Here is a 17,953-nt window from a genome sequence, read left to right as displayed (position 1 = left end):
ATAAGGTATTACTTTCAAAAACCCAGAAGTGAAGCAGAGAGCTTTACCCCTGACATTTAGCCACAGTAGATCTTATATGACGGATTTGCCTCTAGCAACCTTTAGATTCAAAGATGAATCCATGTCCTTTGCAATAAGTCACCCACTCCCTTCTACTTCTGTTACCTGTCATCCTAAACTTCATCGTTTTTTGTTATGTAATACTTTCATATAAAATATGTATCAGCCTTTCTGTGGTCGGAAGGCGTGTCATTTTCGGTTCGCCAAGGGGGAACATGTCCACCAGTGGAGCGTGTCTGGGGACGAGATTTTCCAAACAAGACAAGCCACATACACACAGTTAGATTCAGGACTCAAACAGACGTGGCATTTACAAGAAGCAAAATTTGTCCTTTGAGTATGAGAACCTACGGCATTTAAAAGGCAGCTTTGTAACATCTTTGCACATACTAGTTGTTTTATGTTTATAAAAATTCCCTTCAGAAGAAATCTGAAATCTGATGTGGATTTTCTCCAAGTCTATATTGCTGTGTCTGTGAGTGAATGATGTAATAGGATGCAAAGTGTCTGTAAAGTGTCTGCAAATCCTGCGGGTCTAAATTTGTCTGGAACAGGACAGACAAGACAGAATTGTGCCTCAAGCAGCACATTTTGCTTTAACCACCAACTCTGTCACTGTACATGCTGATAGACCACAGAGAACTATTTATGTGTTCTCATACCTATAATTCAGAATGGCAATTGAAAGTTAAGTTCCAAAATGGAGCAAGTTGCACACATGATGGATCTATTTTATTGGCACTGACATCACCCAACATTAGTGGTATTTCCTCTTGGTTGTGGATGGAATGCCAGCATTGAATCAAATTACTTTATGGTTTGTATTGTGTGCATTAGCGGCTGCTTTAGCCATTTCTGGTTCTTCAATATGTTTTATGTGCATTGTAAAAAAAATAAATAAAGATCAGATTGACATGAGAGTAGTTGCTAAATATTCTGTTTACTTAGCCTTCTAAAATGTCATAAATTGTTTGTTTTAACAAATGTGCACATATTGATAGCATACATGTTAAAAGAAGACTGCCAAGCAAATAACATTCACATCAGCCTTAGCAACATTACCTATTAGAAAATTAAGATGGTGAATGTGGCAAATGATGCATCTAAAAGTTAGCTTATCATCTAGGGAATTGTATCAACCTGCAAAATGATCAGACAAGAAATTACTCAGAATTAACAAAAACAAAAGCTAAAACTGTCTCTCATTAGCCCCAACATCTCTGCATACCTTTATATATTGTGTCTATTGACAAAACTGGAAAAAAAATGTTCTTTTATGTGACACTTTGTCAAGTTAATTTGTTGTTTTTTTTAACTCAGAGGTTGATAAAATTGCTAAAACTATTTGTCCAGCATAGTTTAATCTTTGGTGATATAAATAAGATCATAAATCTGCAGATTTTATTCTCCTTTTGCTAATTTTCTTTTCTGTTGACAACTTAGCTGCTTAGCATTGACTTCTGGAGCATTTTCAATGGAAATAGTTTCCTGGATAGACATAATGACAACAAGTAGCCATGAAATGCTAAAACAACACTATAAAATAGATATTTTCATTAAAATGCTTAAACAATAGTCAAATCTCTCTAAGAAGACGAAGAAAACAGAACTAGTGCGTTAGACCCTTAAACCAGCATATAGTGTGAGTCAGCAAGCCTTTCCAGCAATTACTGAACACATGATACTAGATCCCAGGCAGGACTAAAGATGTTCTGTATAGAACAAAGAATCATCTTTACATCTTGTCCATGTTTTATCCCCAGCAGGTTGAATCATACTCTGAGTCTGGAACTGCCTGAGGTTTCTTCCAAGAGTTTTTTCCTTTCCACTGTTTCCTTGTCGTTGTTCAGGATTATGGAATCTACTAAAGCAAAGATCTGATGCAATCTGCTGATTTCCTATTTTACATTTTCCTACAAAGTATTTTTTTTGTTAACTGAATCTGAAAGTATTGTAATTAGATCAAATAAACAGTAACTATAAATTAAATTGAATCTGGAAGAGCTCAGATTGAAATGAGAAAAAAAGATGAAAATGGATTCCATAAAATTGGATATTAACTAAACCTTTTTTTGTCTTATAAAGCACATCGAGACATTTGTTATATATTGGTTATGTGTGACTAACCTAAATTGAATTGTATTTTTGTCAGGTTTGCATCTATCTGAGTCATCCAAAGCATTAACATACCTCCATTATTTAGATTGCATCTGCTATGATGCACCTGCTTGAATCATTTTTAATGAGATAAACTAAAAGGTTCATCAATCCGTTAAAGCAACAGCAGATGTTATATTGCTTACTCTTTGTCTCCCAAACTTCATTCAGGCCTGTCTGTGGAAATGACAAGAAGAGCTGCAGTGCACATGTGGTATTTACCACTAATAAATACCACATGTATTTATTAGTGGGAAATGCATGTGGTATTTATTAGTTACCACATGTAACTAATAAACCCAATAAGGCCTGCTTTATTATGAGATAAAGAAGGCTACATAACAGTTTGACTTTATTTCTTTCAGTGCACCTTGTTCAAAAATTAATGTTAAGCAAGCTAAGACGATAACATTTTGCAGCTCATTAATGTGGACAAGAAAAAAATGTTGAACAAGGCAATTTGTGTAATTATGCAATCCGTCTTATTCTAAAAAATTGGTCATGTGTTAACTTTAAGCCTCCTGTTTTAACCACATCTGTCCTTTGATATTTGCAGTAGCTTAGACATTTGAAAGTGATGCATGGTTCAGTCTTTTGACACCTTTGTAAGAAAGTGTCAGGGAAAAACCCTGGTGGGGGTAATTCACACATTAAAACCAATGTGTTTCCTTGTCATCAGTTACAAAAAAGGTGTGCATGTGTGAAACAAGCTTCAGACTCATTTAGCTGTTTTTCATCATAGCAATCCACTCAATTAAAATTCATATTGACCTACAATGCATTTACAGTAGCCAGATCTAATAATTAACTAATAAACTGATAGTTCTTCTCAGAATTCACTAAGATATTCACACTCACCTGCAATGATGCTGGCACAACTTGGTGTGATAGAGTCAAGTGTGAATGCAGGTCAAATCATTTGAGTAATGAGCAGTGCAGTTAAGTCTCCACCTCTCTGTCCTTCTGAAAAAAAAAAGAAAGAAACGTCTCTCTGCTGATGACACACCAAACAGCAGCTTACAACTCCAGAGCATCTCAGCTTCTGTCCGATGTCTGGATCAAAGTGGGGCTGCTCTCCTCCTGCTTGCATAACAATACTCTAGACAGATCCCATGCTGCAGTTGCTGCATGTGCATCAGACCACTTTAGCCACAAGGCGCGCTCTCTTGCCTTTTAAATGGACCTGGCATCGTTCCAGTCTACTTCCTTCGGAACAAAAGTGCTGAGCTAAAATTGGGCTGTATACCTGATGGAATATTCGATCTGTCTTCTGCTTTCTTTTTACTTTTTTTTTTTAATCCCTGCCTCTTTAAAACTGTCACCGAAGCATTGCGGGCTGCGTATGCATCTTTTCCATCCTGAGTCACTGCCAGAGCCAGTGAACTGGACTAATTTGAATTGTCACTGCATGTTTGTAGCCGACTGCCTACGGGGTACAGGCTGCCTCACCGCGAACCTCAGTGAGAATCTGGGCCAAATGGGAACAGATTCAGAGGTGTCAGTTCAGGAATAAAAGACTGACAGGAACTATGATGTGTTGAATTCACACTCTTTTTCGTTAGATCTTCAAAGTAAGGATTACAATCTGTGACTAAGAGAATCCCCCTATGTGAGTGCTGTGGGTAAATTTTATAAAATGACTCAACTTAGCAGAGAGTTTAAAGGAAGGACATGTGCTGGAACAAATTTATTGTGTGCCAGGAGCAACAAAATGACACACACGGTGGTGTGAAGACAAGCCAACGGGTGGTTTGTTGGTGTGACATATAGTTAAAGCTCAATCGAGAAATTTGTGCTTTTGGCTAAATCTCTTTGCAGGATGACGAGAGTCTGTAGCAATTTGAAAATAATCACTCTACTCCTGAGAGGATACAAGAGAGGATTACAGAAAAAAAAGTGCAAAGGATATTCAGAAACATGAAATTCATCTGCACACACTTAACGTTGTTTCTATCTGACCTTGGAATTCAAATTCTTTCCCTTATCATTAGATCTAATGCACAGGCCTCAGCTAAATCACTGCATAATTAAAGGGGCTCAGATAAGTAATCAGCAGGTCTGAAGGGAGGTACGACCTGAACAAGTGGAGTGATAAGAAATCTCTGATACCTCACTGTTCTCTCTGCATACTAACTGTGTTTTTCATGCTTCAATGCTCGAGTGTTTTGCTTTGCTTAATAACCTCTGTCGTCTTTTGCATCAACAGCCCAAGTGACACACACCAAAATAGAGAGAGCTGGAGGAATCAGTACACAGGGTGTGTCTCAGCACCCACACAATCTAATATTAGTCCACATCTGACCTCTACTGACTAATTTATGCAACTGCATTCTTGGTCCACTCTATGGTCAGCAGAGGAGGAGGAGTCAGACAGAGCAGTAACCATTAAACCATCTGAAGCTGACAGACAGAAAGGGTCATTCTCTGCAAACATCAACACCATGAGAACAACCATGTTTGTTCTTTAATTATGTTCAATCCAAATATCATCTATGACTAAATGAGTCATATTTTACAAATTGTTAGAAATAAAGATATAACACCTTTTTCCATAGACGTTTGAATATGGTAGCTGACTTTTCTGAGGAAAGTCTTAAAATGCAGAGGAACAGAAACAGAATGTGAGCTGAACTTCTATTCAAATTTGGAAAGCAAGTTATATGTTAGATGAGTATGTCTGTGTATTCTGTACCATTCCAACAGAAAAAGTGAAGAATAAATTTGAGGAAACTGATTTTGACTTTAAAGAGCCACATTTTCCACTTAATGTTGTTAACTTAAAAAATTCCCCAAAACATTCCGCTAAATCTGATACAACATCTCCATTTTTGAAGAATTTGGCAACTTAATTTTTAACAAAGAGAGCACAATAGCCGCAGCAGAACGTTAAGCATGCGTTGATCACACTACAACCCATTCGCGTTCCCTACATGTGAAGTCATCTCACCTCTTCCAGCTCCTCCTCCTCACCTGGTGACTTGGCAATGTTTTAGTAAAACGTGCTTCCAAAAGCAGACTCATTCGTAGAGAACTTCTGGCTTCAATTGCAAAAAAAAAGAGCTAAGTTACTCCATAAAACTCCACTGATCATCCGGGATTCTTCATTGATTGATGGACCAGAGCCCACATTCGTTCCTGCCTCTTTTCATGTTTTGCCTCCAGTCTTATCCTTTTCCAGGGGATTATTCAGCTCAGTTTCTCTGAGTCCATCTCTCTCTCCCACTCGTGTCGTTCTTTGTCATGAGGGTAATCACATGCACGCATACTCTACAACCAAGCAAGGCGGATGTCCACACAGCAGAGACAGAGGGCTAGTGTTGGCCATCGCAGGCTATAAATAGGCGTCTTGAGTTGATCATTGTCTCTTCCTATGATGGTGAAGAGCCTGGAGGGCTGAGAGAGGGAGGAAGAAAGACCAAACAGCATCCTTCTCTGCCAACTATCCCTGCTTTGGCTTCACCTCTCCTCATCGTCATTTTTGTTGGAGGATAACTCGTCACACGCTTTGATTTTACTGAATGACAAAGCAAAACGAGAAAAATAATCAATAATCCAAGAGACAGATTCTAGTCCTTCGTTTCTGTTTGGGAAAAAGGGGGGCAATGAAAAAATGAAAGGTCACATGTGCAACGCTTTCAATAAGAAGAGAATGATGGTGAAAGCCTCTGTATACTGTTGTTGAATGTCACAGTGCAGAAGATCACCAGCAAAATGCCTGAAATGCTTTTCATACTGAAGTAGTTCATTTTCTTCCTCATCGGCTGCATTTGCATGTAAATTCTGATCGCTCACTTGGCAGAATTGGTTTTGTACACTAGAAAAGAAAAAGACATTCATTTCAACATTCCTTCATTTATTGTAAGAAGCATATTTTAACAAGCACATTATTATTTCAGGAATGGACTTCAGACATTACTTTTGAGGGTTATAATCCTAAGTATTTTAGCTATTGTTTGAAGTCAGTTTTTATAAATGTGCCACGTAAAGACTGATTCATTACCTTTATGTAGTTTACCCTGTTCCCATAATCTTTCTTTAGATTAAGTTAACATTTTATTATCATTTATTAAAAGAAGGTAGAAGTGTTCTTTGACTCATCTTGCTTGCAGAGAATCATTATTTCTAGCATTGATGTTTTCTTTTATGTAATTAAATTATGAATAATTATAATAATAATAATGAATAAATAATAATTGTTGGAAAAAGAACATTTTGGAGGAGCTCTGAATATCCAAGTTTTTTTTTTTTTTTAAAGACACTGTTGTTGTGGACAGACAGAATATTCTATCACAATCCAACGGCAAAAGGATCCGACAAAACTCATTTATCAAAAACTCTCACGAAGGCGATACTCAGGTTATTATGTTCTTCCTTTTAAAAAGCACTATTTGAACTATCGGGGCTCCAGAAGAGTTTCCAGACTGACGCTGCTTCTCCAGCTAATGACTGCAGAATAAGTGGAAACTAACCACTAATAAAACATGAACAGAAAAGAAGAATAACAAAAAAACAAATAGTCTTTCTTCTTACAAATCCACAAGAATCGCCTTTGTTGTGTTCACATTCTCAATGAGATAACCGCTTCCACACCATGACACAAAGCGGTCCACCAGTTCCATGTATTCAGATCTTTGTCTCTCTCAGAAACACAAGGCAACCGCAGTCTCATTGTAGTGTTTTGGCAGATGACAGGACTCTGACTTTTGAGGCAGTTTGGGGCAGGAAGTCAAAAGAAATGAAGGAAAACTCATTCCTTCATTTCCCAAGTACAGATGAACACTTGGGTCCTGTGATGCTCATCTGCTGCTGTTCACCTTAAAACACACAGTAAGCTTGGTTAAACTCACTGGATAAATTACTGGACACATTTCCCTGCAGACAGATGACTAGAGTATGAAACATCACATTACATATGTGTGAAAGAGCAGACACGGATATTATGTAGTTGAGATATTAGATATTCTGGCTTAACATTTGGTTTCTTAATTTCAAACCTTGATTATGTAACATTATCCAGAGGATCGTTCTTTACTTGTGTTTGGTTTGATTCTGAATCATAAAACGTTTTCTGAACTTTGAGTCTTTTGGTCAAATAAAAACACAATCTTAATCAAAGTGGTCTAATAAATTTTACTCTGAAGTCATTAAATGTTTAAATAAAGGTCTTGGCATGGGGACTAGTTGTGTTTTTCCTGTTGACACATGGATCATGAAGGTTTTCAAAGGGCATTTCCACATCCCAAGCTGGTTGTGGTTTCTGACTGCTGAAAATAAAAATGATGTGAAAACCATAGGGTGTGTGTGAACATCACTCTGTAAGATGTAACACAGTTTTGAAGATACATGTCAAAAATAGGACTGAAGAATTGCATGGCTTTGTATAAAATTTGCTCTGACAAAGCAGGGATGAAAGAAATAATGTGGTTTATGAAACACAGAATCCAGCTGTCAGAATCCTGGGTTTAGTGGATCCTTACAGTTTTCTGTTTCTCCCTCCCTCGCTTTACTTTAGATGTCTTCTTCAGCTGTTTATATACTTACGTTTATATCTGTTGGTTAACCATCCTTTAGTTTATTCTTTATCACTGTTGGAGAATGTGTTTGGTTTACTTTCTTTCCTTCTCCTTTCATGCCGTCTCTCCTCACAGCTGCACCCCGTTTCCAATCAGCCACCTGTTCTTTCTCCAGTAATCAACTTTCTTTGTATTAAGCTCCTCATTTTCAGTCACTCTCTGCTGGATTCTGTTGTTGTCTCCCTCATGGTTCTCTGTATATTCTCACACCTCAGACCCTGTGGCTTTTTTCTGACACATTGTAAGTCACTTTTACTTTTCTTATTAAAACTTCCAAACTCATCTCCATTGACTCTTTGCACTTGGGTCTTCCACTAAGCATGACAGCAACAAATGAAAAATGGGTAGTAACTACCACCTCATCAGTTCACCAATTACAGGACTGAAGAACAGCGTAGACCTCTGACTTTTAAAATAGCTTGTGGCTTTGCTGATTTTCTTGGGGAATATTCACCCAACATGTCTCTCAGGAGCAGACAAGGCTGTAGTTGCTTAGTAAATTGTTTTGGCTGAACGGTTTAAAGTAAAACTCTCCTGTGTCCTTCATTCATTTATCCATTGGATTGTGCTTATGGTAATTCATTTCTGCTTTTTATATGCCAAATACATGTTCTCTCTGCTGCTGTAGCATTTTCTGGGGTTTTCAGCCTGAAATTTGAATGACAAAAAGACTCGTACAAGGAGTGAAGCTTCTTCTCCTACCCATCCTCCTCAAACCTCACCCAAACCTCTTCCTCCTCTTTTTTCCCCTCCCTCCAGCTCTCCCTCTGTGCTTCTCTGTCCTGACTCCTCCCTTAATTTAGGCTGGTGTCCTCACAGCCGCCCTCATCTTCTCCTCTTCTAACCAAATGTTTGTTCTCAACTCTGTTGACTGTTAGTTCTTGCAAAAATCTCAGACAGTGGCAGCCTTTAACTTCAGGACAGGTAAGTTTGGACATGAGCAACTATTATGGCTTTTATTTTTTTATCTTCATTGTTTTCTACATATGTTGCTGCAGCCTTCTAAAAGTGTTTAATATGTCATGTGTGTTATTTAAAGCAATTAGGGGAGTTTTTGTTGCTGAAGTTGGAATGGATGTTAAAACATTTGCTCTTCATATTCATTGCCGTACATTAGTTTGTTTTGAAATTACACAGTAATTATCAGGCAACAAGAAATTAACTAAAATTAAAAAATTCTTATTTATTTGGAGAAAAATAGGGGGGTTGTCTATTTGGCATTTTACACTCTGAGTATTTTCCAATATTGTATTATGTAATCCTCAATAAACTACCTGAAAAGAAACCCTAACCTAGAATATAGGTAATCTGACAGCCTATCCAGGTTGTTTCTGTCCTATCTGTATCATGCTGACAGCTTCTTTGCATTTTACAATATTCTCCTGAATAGCTCTTGAGATATCCACTGCTGCCTGCAGGCTCAAGCAAAAGGGATGGAAAAGAATGTAATATATCAAAGCAAACTGACACTTTTCCTTTTATAGTTATCACTGTATCAAACCCAGAGTGTTGCAGATGTTTTCTGTCTGCTGAATGACAAATCTGAGCGTCAGATATACAATGAGTGAGGAATGTACACAAGCCAGTGTTGTATGTTTGCAGAATGCCTTTTGGAGGAGGAAATAAGTGTGGCTGCTGCCAGAAAACCGTCTACTTTGCTGAGGAAGTGCAGTGTGAAGGGAAGAGCTGGCATAAATCCTGTTTTCTGTGCAGTAAGTACTTACATTTCACAAGTAATCTGTGTGTGATGTCTTTTGACTGCTTTCACACATATCAAATAACATGCAGGATTGCAAAGTATTTGGCACGAGCATCCTCAGGTTTCCACTCGGGCATCTCCGGCCTTATTTGGCTCTAGAGTAAACATGACGAAGGTTTGGTCTTCCTTATACGGAGAAAAGGTTACACATCACATATCTCATCTGAATAGGCTGACAGCAGTGATATTATACAGGCCTTTTCTTTTTTTTTCTGTCACAAAAAATTGGTTCAGAAGGTTTCGTCTACATTGTCTGCCAACAATTGGACGATTAAAAAAAAAAAAAAAAAAAATTAAAAAAGACATTTTTCTCCCCCTATTGATGTAAGTGGTCTGTAAAAAAAACTTGGACAGCACGACTGTGGCGGTGCATGGAGATGAGATCTACTGCAAATCGTGCTATGGCAAGAAGTATGGGCCAAAAGGCTACGGATTCGGAGGAGGAGCAGGAACGCTGAGTATGGACACAGGAGAAGGACTCGGAATCAAACCTGAAGTGTGAGCAAAATATTATTTCCTCCCACCGTTTAACCTCTGAGTATACCATAAAGTTCCACAACCAGAACAGGTGACTCTAACGTCAAAAATTGAGAAGGAAAGGTTTACAATAATTGTCAGTTTTGAAATCTATTAAATTAACAGTTAAAGTTATCCTCCTTGAATGGATTTTTTTACATGTCTTCAAGATAAACAAATGTGTTTCTCCTCATAGACAAGCTCCTCACCGACCTACAAATAATCCCAATGCCTCCAAATTCGCCCAGAAATCAGCTGGGTCAGAAGTGTGTCCACGATGTGGGAAAACAGTGTATGCAGCAGAGAAGGTTATTGGTGGAGGCAATGTAAGAAAAATCTTAAATGTTACCTCAATGTTAAACTTTGAATCTAAGCAAATATGAAAGTTAGCTGACTGTTCCAATTTATTTGAAACAATTTTTATTTTCTTCAACAGTCGTGGCATAAGGGCTGCTTTCGCTGTGCCAAGTGTGGTAAAGGCCTGGAGTCCACAACCCTTGCTGACAGGGACGGAGAGATTTACTGTAAAGGTCTGTTCACCTCTGCTGGAAGTAAAATGGTGATTTAATTAGCTGTCAAGTGGAAAATTGCATCATCCATCATGTCCTTCTAAGTCAAGTAAAAAGAATTTCCACATTATTTTGGCAAACACTGTTTTTATCCCAGGAAGGTTTCAACAATAGGTGTGTTTTCAGACCTTTGACAAATAAATTAACCCATAAGTAAGGTAAACAAATCCTAGAAAGGTCAAATATTTACAAACCAAACTGCCACTTTAAGCTTTTGCAGTCCTAAAATTGTAACTGAAGAGATTTCTGGATACACTATAAAACCACATTGAACACATAAATAGCATTTTCTATTTTCATAGAGAATGTGTAACATTTTGATTGCAAGATGGTGTAGTTGGTAACACTGTTGCCTTGCAGCAAGAAGTACCTGGTCTTTCTGCATGCTCTCGCTTCTTCCTCCTACAGTCAAAAAACATCATTGTTAGGCTAATTGGTAAATTGTTTTTGTGTTGCCCCATGATCAGTTCTTCCTGCAGGAATAATGACCTGGTCAAGCTCCTCTTTCTGCCATATCACCAACCAAACAAAATGCCAGCAATTCTAAGGACTTTTTAATTTTTTTCTAGCAGAAAGTCTAGTAACCCAGTCTCCCACTACTGAGCAGGAAGAAAAGAAACTTACTCCACATGCTATACAAATATCAATCAGCATTCTCCTAATTTTTGATTGCACGTTATTTCATCCCCAGGGTGCTACGCAAAGAACTTTGGCCCAAAAGGCTTCGGTTTTGGGCAGGGTGCAGGAGCGCTGGCTCATTCACAGTGAAGCTGGAGGCTGCAGCCAACGAGGGACTGACAGCTGCTATGCTCTGATATTGCAGCTTCCTGGGTCTTTGCATCGATATCTAACCTTTCACTTTTTGCTGCAAGCAGTAGGCAATGATTCACAAAAGAAATGGCTTTTTTTTTTACACGTTTACCAGGCATACTGGGGTGCTTTGAAGGGAGGTGCACATGAGCTAAAAAAAAGCTTAAAAAAGCTGGAATGTGTCTGTTCTTTTATAAGCATAATGTGTTTCACTTTGAAAATTAAAGATTATAGCTGCAATGTGAACATGTGGTGTTTTTAATTAATACTGAAAAATATTAAAGTGAGTATGAATAAATAGAAATCAATGTATGTCCAAGGCGGATTCAAGCTAGTCTGTTATGACTGAGGTGATCAAAATAAAGTGTTATGCATATTGCTTTCCCTTTCAGTTAATGTAAGTATTCAAAAGTATTATCTGTATTATCTGTTTTGACAAAAACTTATGTTTTGCAAAACAAGCATATAATTCTTTCTTCTCTGACACCACCATAAGAAAATGAGTCACAGAAATCTATGTTTGAGTTGTTGGGCGTGCTTGTGGCTCTTCTGAATTTTGATCTGCGTTGCGACTGAAAGCAAGTTGTTGTAGTGAACAACAAAGTTTCTGGTTGTGCTGGAGAGTTGGCAGACTGGCCGGAGTGCCAGCCAGCTGTGGTGGAGGAGGTGGGTGTCTGGGTGGGAGCAGCTGTTTGTTCTGGCACCTAGAGCCACATCAGGTTCAAATCTACACCGGAAACCCTTTCAAGAGGAACATTTGACCTTCGGGTCGGTTTTCATATTACTAAATGCAAAACAATTGATCAAGAAGTCTTCGACTTTTGCTGCTATCTTTGAATTGATAAAGTTTTTAAAATAAGCATAAAACTAGATCTTCACACAACTTCTCATTCAAGGGCCACAGGAGGTGTAAACCTCCAAATGATTGCCTTTTACGTGTTTTTGTCTTTGTGACTAAAGCTGAACCAAAATGCAACAATGGCTTAGATCTGAGCAAACACACATGAATTAAAGCAACACAGCTCTGCTTGAGTCGAACCGAAGGAATGTCTTTAATAATTCTTTGAAATCTGTTAGCAGCTTTTAACACGGATAGATGAATTATATACAGCAAGAGTAAAGAAGTTTGATCTCCTTTTTTTTGTGTAAATCTCAGAACATCAAAGGACATGTTGCTGGTTGACCTGAGCTGATGAAGGGTGAAAAATCATGTTAAAGAAGTCAGAATAAAGTCGGAGGAACCAAGAACTAACCCTCCAAAAAACATCAACAAATGTTCAAAGCAGCCTCAGAACATATAGAGTGTCAGCAGAGTGAGGTAAATACTGGAGTTTTAAAAATAGCATAAGCATAAATTATCACTACATTTAGCTCATTACCTTATAGCAGTGGGCTTACTACTGCCAAATAATACAAATATCTTTATTTCAATAACTAAAAGTACAACAAAATCTCATCTTTAAGAGCCTACCTCCAAACAGCAGCTGCCCCACTAGATGGCTCTCCAACAGCTTCCAAATGTGCTACACTAGAATTTTTCCAAGCTCCTGTAAACTATTCTTCACGTATACATGATTTCCTCGTTACAGCCTAACGGTCCCAAGAGGTGGCGCTTTTAGACCAGCTGACGTCTTTTAGAATCAAACAAAAGACTTTGGGTGTGCTTCTGTGTGTGGATTTTTTTCAGACTGTGCATGTTGAATACCTATTTAAAATAGGAAAGGCAAGTTTATTTACACAGCAGCAGTCATACAAAAGTAATTCAAAGTGTTTCACGGGAAAATAAACAGACAAAAATAAAAATGCTTACATGAACACAAGCAATGCTTCGAAACAATGATTAAATTTAAGGATGACATGATCTTTACCATTTCATTTACTTATATTGTGACTCACCAGCAGCTCAGAAACAAATTCAGACCAAATTCAGCCAAGTCAGTCAAATATAACTTTTATATTCCTGTCACTTCGTACGACTTATCCAAGTTATTAAATGTGTTCTCACAGTCAAGAAATGATGCTACTGTTTTCCCCAAACAAATCCAAAGACAAGGACGTTTTGTCATTTGTAATGTATTGCTATAATTTTTTTCTTATCACATCTTTTAAAGATGTAGTGTTTTGTTAATGTATCTGCAAGAAATCGGAGAGTTTTATAAACAAGTGCCAACATTATGTGGGACTGCATGTTACAGACCATGAAAGAGTTACAGACTATCTCAGAGATAAGAGGAGCAAATTATGAAATTATTTTCTGTAAAAAAAAAAAATCTCTGAATTTGTGAAAGAATTGATTTGTCCTGTTTTAGCTGAAGAGTCATTCACTGACATTATTGTGAAAGTAGAACAGTGGTGTCAACACCACACAAGCCGCACAAACACCGTTATCCTGAGACCACCCACTCTAGTAGTGGGTGCACTTGTGCAGTATTGTGTGTGTTGTGTTGCGTGTGTGTGTGTTTTCTACTTAAATACCCCTGTGATAAACGGGACGGGCCGGACAAAGAAAAGCAGGAGTTGAATGTTCTAGCTCATTCTTCTCTACATCACTTTTTCCTTCTGCTCCTGTAGCATCAACACATTAAGGTAAGGACAAAATTAACTCTTATTTTTTCTTTATTATAATCTTATTTCAGATGAAGGTAAGAATATGTGTCTACAGTTTGCCTTGTGCAAATATATTTACAATATTTAGAAAACAAATTATGCAAAAAAAAACTATTTCAACCATGACTAATCCACCAAAAGTTATTTACTATTTATTTGTATGAAATGTAACTATTGGCAACAGAATAATACAAACTTTGTTTTAGAAAGACTTGAGATCCTTAATGTTGTATTTTCTCATATCAACCATCTAAATATTAAAATAGTTGAAAATCAATGTTGTATTCAAATTTTGCAATTACATCACAAAATATAACGCAAGTCACAATAAAAAGGGAAAGTAAAGACTGGATTTATATGCATCTGTATAGTTAGTATATTTTAACCTTTTTGAGTAAGGCGGATCTGTTTCTAAAAATATCTATTCCCTATTGAGCTCATCATGTTTCTACCCATCAGTGATAAAAGGTTCATATAATTTTAAATGCTTCATACCATTAAAATATTCTTTTGAGTTATGCTTATGAATCCATTCCTAATTTATACTTAAATTCCTGTTGCCAATCTGCCAACATCTCTTTGTGAAGTCAACGTGGCATTCCTAAACTCAAAATGACATTCCGAGAATGAGGGGCCTGGTCTATATTTGTGTCTTTTTTTATCCAGCAGCAGAAAAGTGGGCTTGAAAGCAGGAAGTCTAATCTATGTGGAAACATTCCCACGTTGGGGGCTTTGCATGCTTCTCCCTGCCTGCCATCACCTTGCCCAGGGGAGGGGAGGATTGTGTTATCAGCACTGGAAGGCGATTGGGTGATTTTGTCCAGTCGGCCCATGAGGACCATGGAACAATGACTGAGAAAACTGAACCATTTAAATTCTATTATCTAACGAATAAGTAACTTGTTCTTTCGAAAGGTAAATATCTGAAAGTAAGAAAATCGGTCTTGGTCAGTGGGGCTTGATACTCTGTATTATGTGGTTCCCCATCCATCTGGCTGTGGTGTGGTGCCATACGAGGGCTTAACCGGACTTCATAATTAAGAACAACTGGGGCTCTATAACCAGACTGTCTCCACTTTTAAGCTCTGTTAAATAAAACAAATGTATTTTTGTCTTGTAGGTTCATTAAAATAGCCATGATGCCTGAGAAAATGTAAGTATTGCTTTCTTCTTGTATTTTAGTCACTGTATGACGGTTTTATACAGTCATAAGCATAAACCTTCATATAAATAGAAATTAAATGGAAAAACTAACTTAAAATATTTTTCTGTTTTGTTCACAGGCCAGAGGTAAGGTTAAGAAAATATTACCAATTAGAAAACTAATACAAACACTGATTTTTAAAGTTAAACCAGACTAGTAAAATGTTAAACTATGACATGAATCTGATATTTGCAGAGAAAATCTAAAATCTCAGCCTCTAGGAAGCTCATGCTAAAGGTAAGGAGGATTTGCATAGACAGCAACTTCACTCTCTGACGCAAACAAGATTCAGAACTTTTAGTTCCTTCTTTTAATAAATAAAACATCTCTACTCTTCATAAGAGCTTGATGGTTGCAAAAGCGAAGGAGGAGCTGGAGCAGGAGATGGAAGAAAAGGAGGAGCAAAAGGCAAAATACCTGGAAGAGAAAGTTCCTCCAGCACCAGTCACTGGTTTGTCACTGGAGGAGCTAAAGGTAGATATTTCTGTTCTCACTTTTGTTCACACAAATAGCAAGTTTTGTAAAAAAGTAAATACACATTTTTGTCTGTGTAGGCATTATGTGAAGAGCTGCATTCAAAAATAGATGTAGTGGATGAAGAACGGTATGATATTGAAGCCAAGGTCTTGCACAACAACAGAGAGGTACGGATGATGCACCATAAAGTAAACATTATACATGCCTACGCAAAGTTACACTAAATACTTGTTCAAAATGCCATAATATGTATCCATACAGATTAAAGATCTGAACATCAAAGTGCTGGACTTGAGAGGGAAGTTCAAAAGGCCCAATCTGAGACGGGTCCGGGTCTCCGCTGATGCCATTCTGCGCTCCCTACTGGGCTCCAAGCACAAGGTGTCCATGGACCTGAGAGCCAACCTCAAATCTGTAAAGAAGGAGGACACAGAAAAGGTACGTTTTTACTGAAATACAGGAGAATTTACACAGAAAGCAGTGCAAAGAAACAATATTTTCCGTATTTCCACATCAATTTTCCAAGTCACAATCAGAAGGAAATTTATTGCCATTTATGGTTTCACAAAGAAGAATTTCTCTTGGCATTTGGTGCAGGCTTAAAAATACAGAAGACAAAATATGCATAAAGTTGAATGTATTTATGCATTATTGTGACGAGTATAAGTCACAGAGCACTAGCAATAAAGTAATTGCTAGTGCCTTGGACCCATGTACATTGGTGTACTTGTTTTAACATTTTGTTATAAAGCAGACATAAATTCGAAGAAGCATCAATGAAACATCAACAAATTACAAATTACTGTTGTATTTTCACCATGCAAAGATGCTGAACCCTCCAAAACTTTCCCAAATGTTCTGATTAGTGCATAATGCCAAACTGTGACGTTTAACCTGCAGGAGAAGACAGTGGAAGTGAGTGACTGGAGGAAGAACGTGGAAGCCATGTCAGGAATGGAGGGGCGCAAGAAGATGTTTGATGCAGCCAAAGGCCAGATCCAGTAAAACAGTGCATAGCAGCAGAAGAAAACATCAGCTTTCGTCTTCTGAAGCAACATCACTGTCAGTTCACAGAGTGTTGAATGTAGCAAAACAAAAAAAAAGAAGATGTTTTACACTGAGTATCTTCCCACAATTGTTTTTCTATGTTAATGAAATAAACAAATCTTAATATAATCTGTCTTGTCTATTTAGGAGCATGTTGCTGACAAACTTTAAACCAAGTCAGCATTACAGTCAGTGGCATAAGATCCAGTTCAAATGAAATAATCATATCTAGACAAAATAATTTGATGACACTGATCTAATTTGTTCTGAGGAGTCAGACTCAAATTGATCTGACGCCTATGTGCACACACAGTTGTTTGTCTTATTTCTCTCTTGCCCTGTGATGGATTGGAGACGGATACCACACTCCTGCAAGCAAAATCAGTATAGACAACAGATGCATGGATGGATGTAGGTTAATGAAATGTCTCTACGTTGAATAAGAACCCACTGGCATTTACATAATGCCAGATGTGCAAAACACTGTTTTTTTTTTTTCAAAAATAAGATTTTGACAAAAAAGATTAAAAGATTAAATGTCTCGTAGCCAATAAGGAGGGCAGACTTTTTCTAATCAAAAACTCATCATCTTAGTTTAACATTGCATTTTTTAATTTCTGACTGGGAATATCGACATTATGCAGGTGGCTTAATTAAACTGAATCACTAAACAATGTCTAGAATTTACAAATTAACTCAATTTTAAACATTCACCAAAAAATTCAATTCACTCAATAGGATAACAACAAAAAGACAACATAGATACAAATCAGACTTCTTTTAGTGTAGATTATGTTTAGCATTATTTGATAATTATAATGGATTACTTTATTGAGTTTCTGTTATTTGTAAGTCACTTTAACTTTAAGTGTAAAAGCAAAAATATATGGGAACTTAAGATCATGTTTCTCAACATTTTGATAATTACAATCAACAATGATGATGTAATTATGATTAATAATGAATAAAAACAGTATCTTAAGTTTTCAAGTCTGATGGGCAGTGTTTGTATTTTTATTCATTTTTTTGTGTAAAAAAATCTGAATCACATTATTGTTCAAACTCAAGAGAATTTGAACAATAAGAAGCTGCTGATAAGAAAGCAGCTTCTTATCAGCAGCTTTCCTCAGGACCTTAATGCTGAGGACTAACTATGTATATAATGTTTTTGTTG

General features: G+C 37.2%; 3 protein-coding genes across 14 annotated transcripts in view; 2 read left to right on the top strand and 1 right to left on the bottom strand.

The window, feature by feature from the left end:
* The window catches only part of nav1b (neuron navigator 1b), a 65,627-nt gene extending 60,135 nt beyond the window's left edge, over positions 1-5,492 (bottom strand). For 5 of the 11 annotated variants that reach the window (XM_008408984.2, XM_008408983.2, XM_017304796.1 and 2 more), the window contains exons 1-2: positions 5,165-5,491; positions 3,076-3,180 (exon numbers count right to left, since the gene is read on the bottom strand). The gene's annotated coding sequence lies outside the window, so the exon portion shown is untranslated. Of the gene's footprint in view, positions 1-3,075; positions 3,181-5,164 lie in introns of all 11 variants that reach the window. The other 6 variants (XM_008408986.2, XM_008408987.2, XM_008408988.2 and 3 more) reach the window with 2 other exon arrangements.
* Positions 5,493-8,583: 3,091 nt separating this feature from the next.
* Positions 8,584-11,690, top strand: csrp1b (cysteine and glycine-rich protein 1b). The gene is made up of 6 exons (XM_008408979.2): positions 8,584-8,714; positions 9,393-9,502; positions 9,879-10,047; positions 10,262-10,391; positions 10,502-10,595; positions 11,326-11,690. Exons 2-6 carry the CDS (start codon positions 9,394-9,396, stop codon positions 11,400-11,402), a joined length of 579 nt encoding a protein of 192 aa, XP_008407201.1. The 5' UTR covers positions 8,584-8,714; position 9,393; the 3' UTR covers positions 11,403-11,690.
* On the top strand, positions 9,438-16,829 carry LOC103464710 (troponin I, slow skeletal muscle-like). 2 transcript variants are annotated; one of them, XM_008408982.2, is made up of 8 exons: positions 9,438-9,502; positions 15,172-15,204; positions 15,335-15,341; positions 15,451-15,492; positions 15,598-15,729; positions 15,810-15,899; positions 15,994-16,170; positions 16,633-16,829. In XM_008408982.2, exons 2-8 carry the CDS (start codon positions 15,188-15,190, stop codon positions 16,735-16,737), a joined length of 570 nt encoding a protein of 189 aa, XP_008407204.1. In that variant the 5' UTR covers positions 9,438-9,502; positions 15,172-15,187; the 3' UTR covers positions 16,738-16,829. The 2 variants fall into 2 exon arrangements, with proteins under 2 accessions (XP_008407204.1, XP_008407203.1); XM_008408981.2 differs by lacking the exon at positions 9,438-9,502 and adding an exon at positions 11,895-14,030.
* The last annotated feature ends 1,124 nt before the right edge of the window (positions 16,830-17,953 follow it).

This window comes from Poecilia reticulata, linkage group LG5, assembly GCF_000633615.1.
Source record: "Poecilia reticulata strain Guanapo linkage group LG5, Guppy_female_1.0+MT, whole genome shotgun sequence".
Classification (NCBI taxonomy): Eukaryota; Metazoa; Chordata; class Actinopteri; order Cyprinodontiformes; family Poeciliidae; genus Poecilia; species Poecilia reticulata.
This window is presented reverse-complemented; position numbering and strand designations above follow the sequence as displayed.

Excerpts from the sequence above, each read along its gene's own strand:
- LOC103464710 (XM_008408982.2), top strand. Across the intron at positions 15,493-15,597 it reads CTAGGAAGCTCATGCTAAAG|AGCTTGATGGTTGCAAAAGC; the intron begins GTAAGGAGGATT and ends ACTCTTCATAAG. Across the intron at positions 15,730-15,809 it reads TGTCACTGGAGGAGCTAAAG|GCATTATGTGAAGAGCTGCA; the intron begins GTAGATATTTCT and ends TTGTCTGTGTAG.
- csrp1b (XM_008408979.2), top strand. The coding sequence starts at position 9,394 with ATGCCTTTTGGAGGAGGAAATAAGTGTGGCTGCTGCCAGAAAACCGTC. Across the intron at positions 10,048-10,261 it reads CTCGGAATCAAACCTGAAGT|ACAAGCTCCTCACCGACCTA; the intron begins GTGAGCAAAATA and ends TTCTCCTCATAG. Across the intron at positions 10,596-11,325 it reads CGGAGAGATTTACTGTAAAG|GGTGCTACGCAAAGAACTTT; the intron begins GTCTGTTCACCT and ends TTTCATCCCCAG.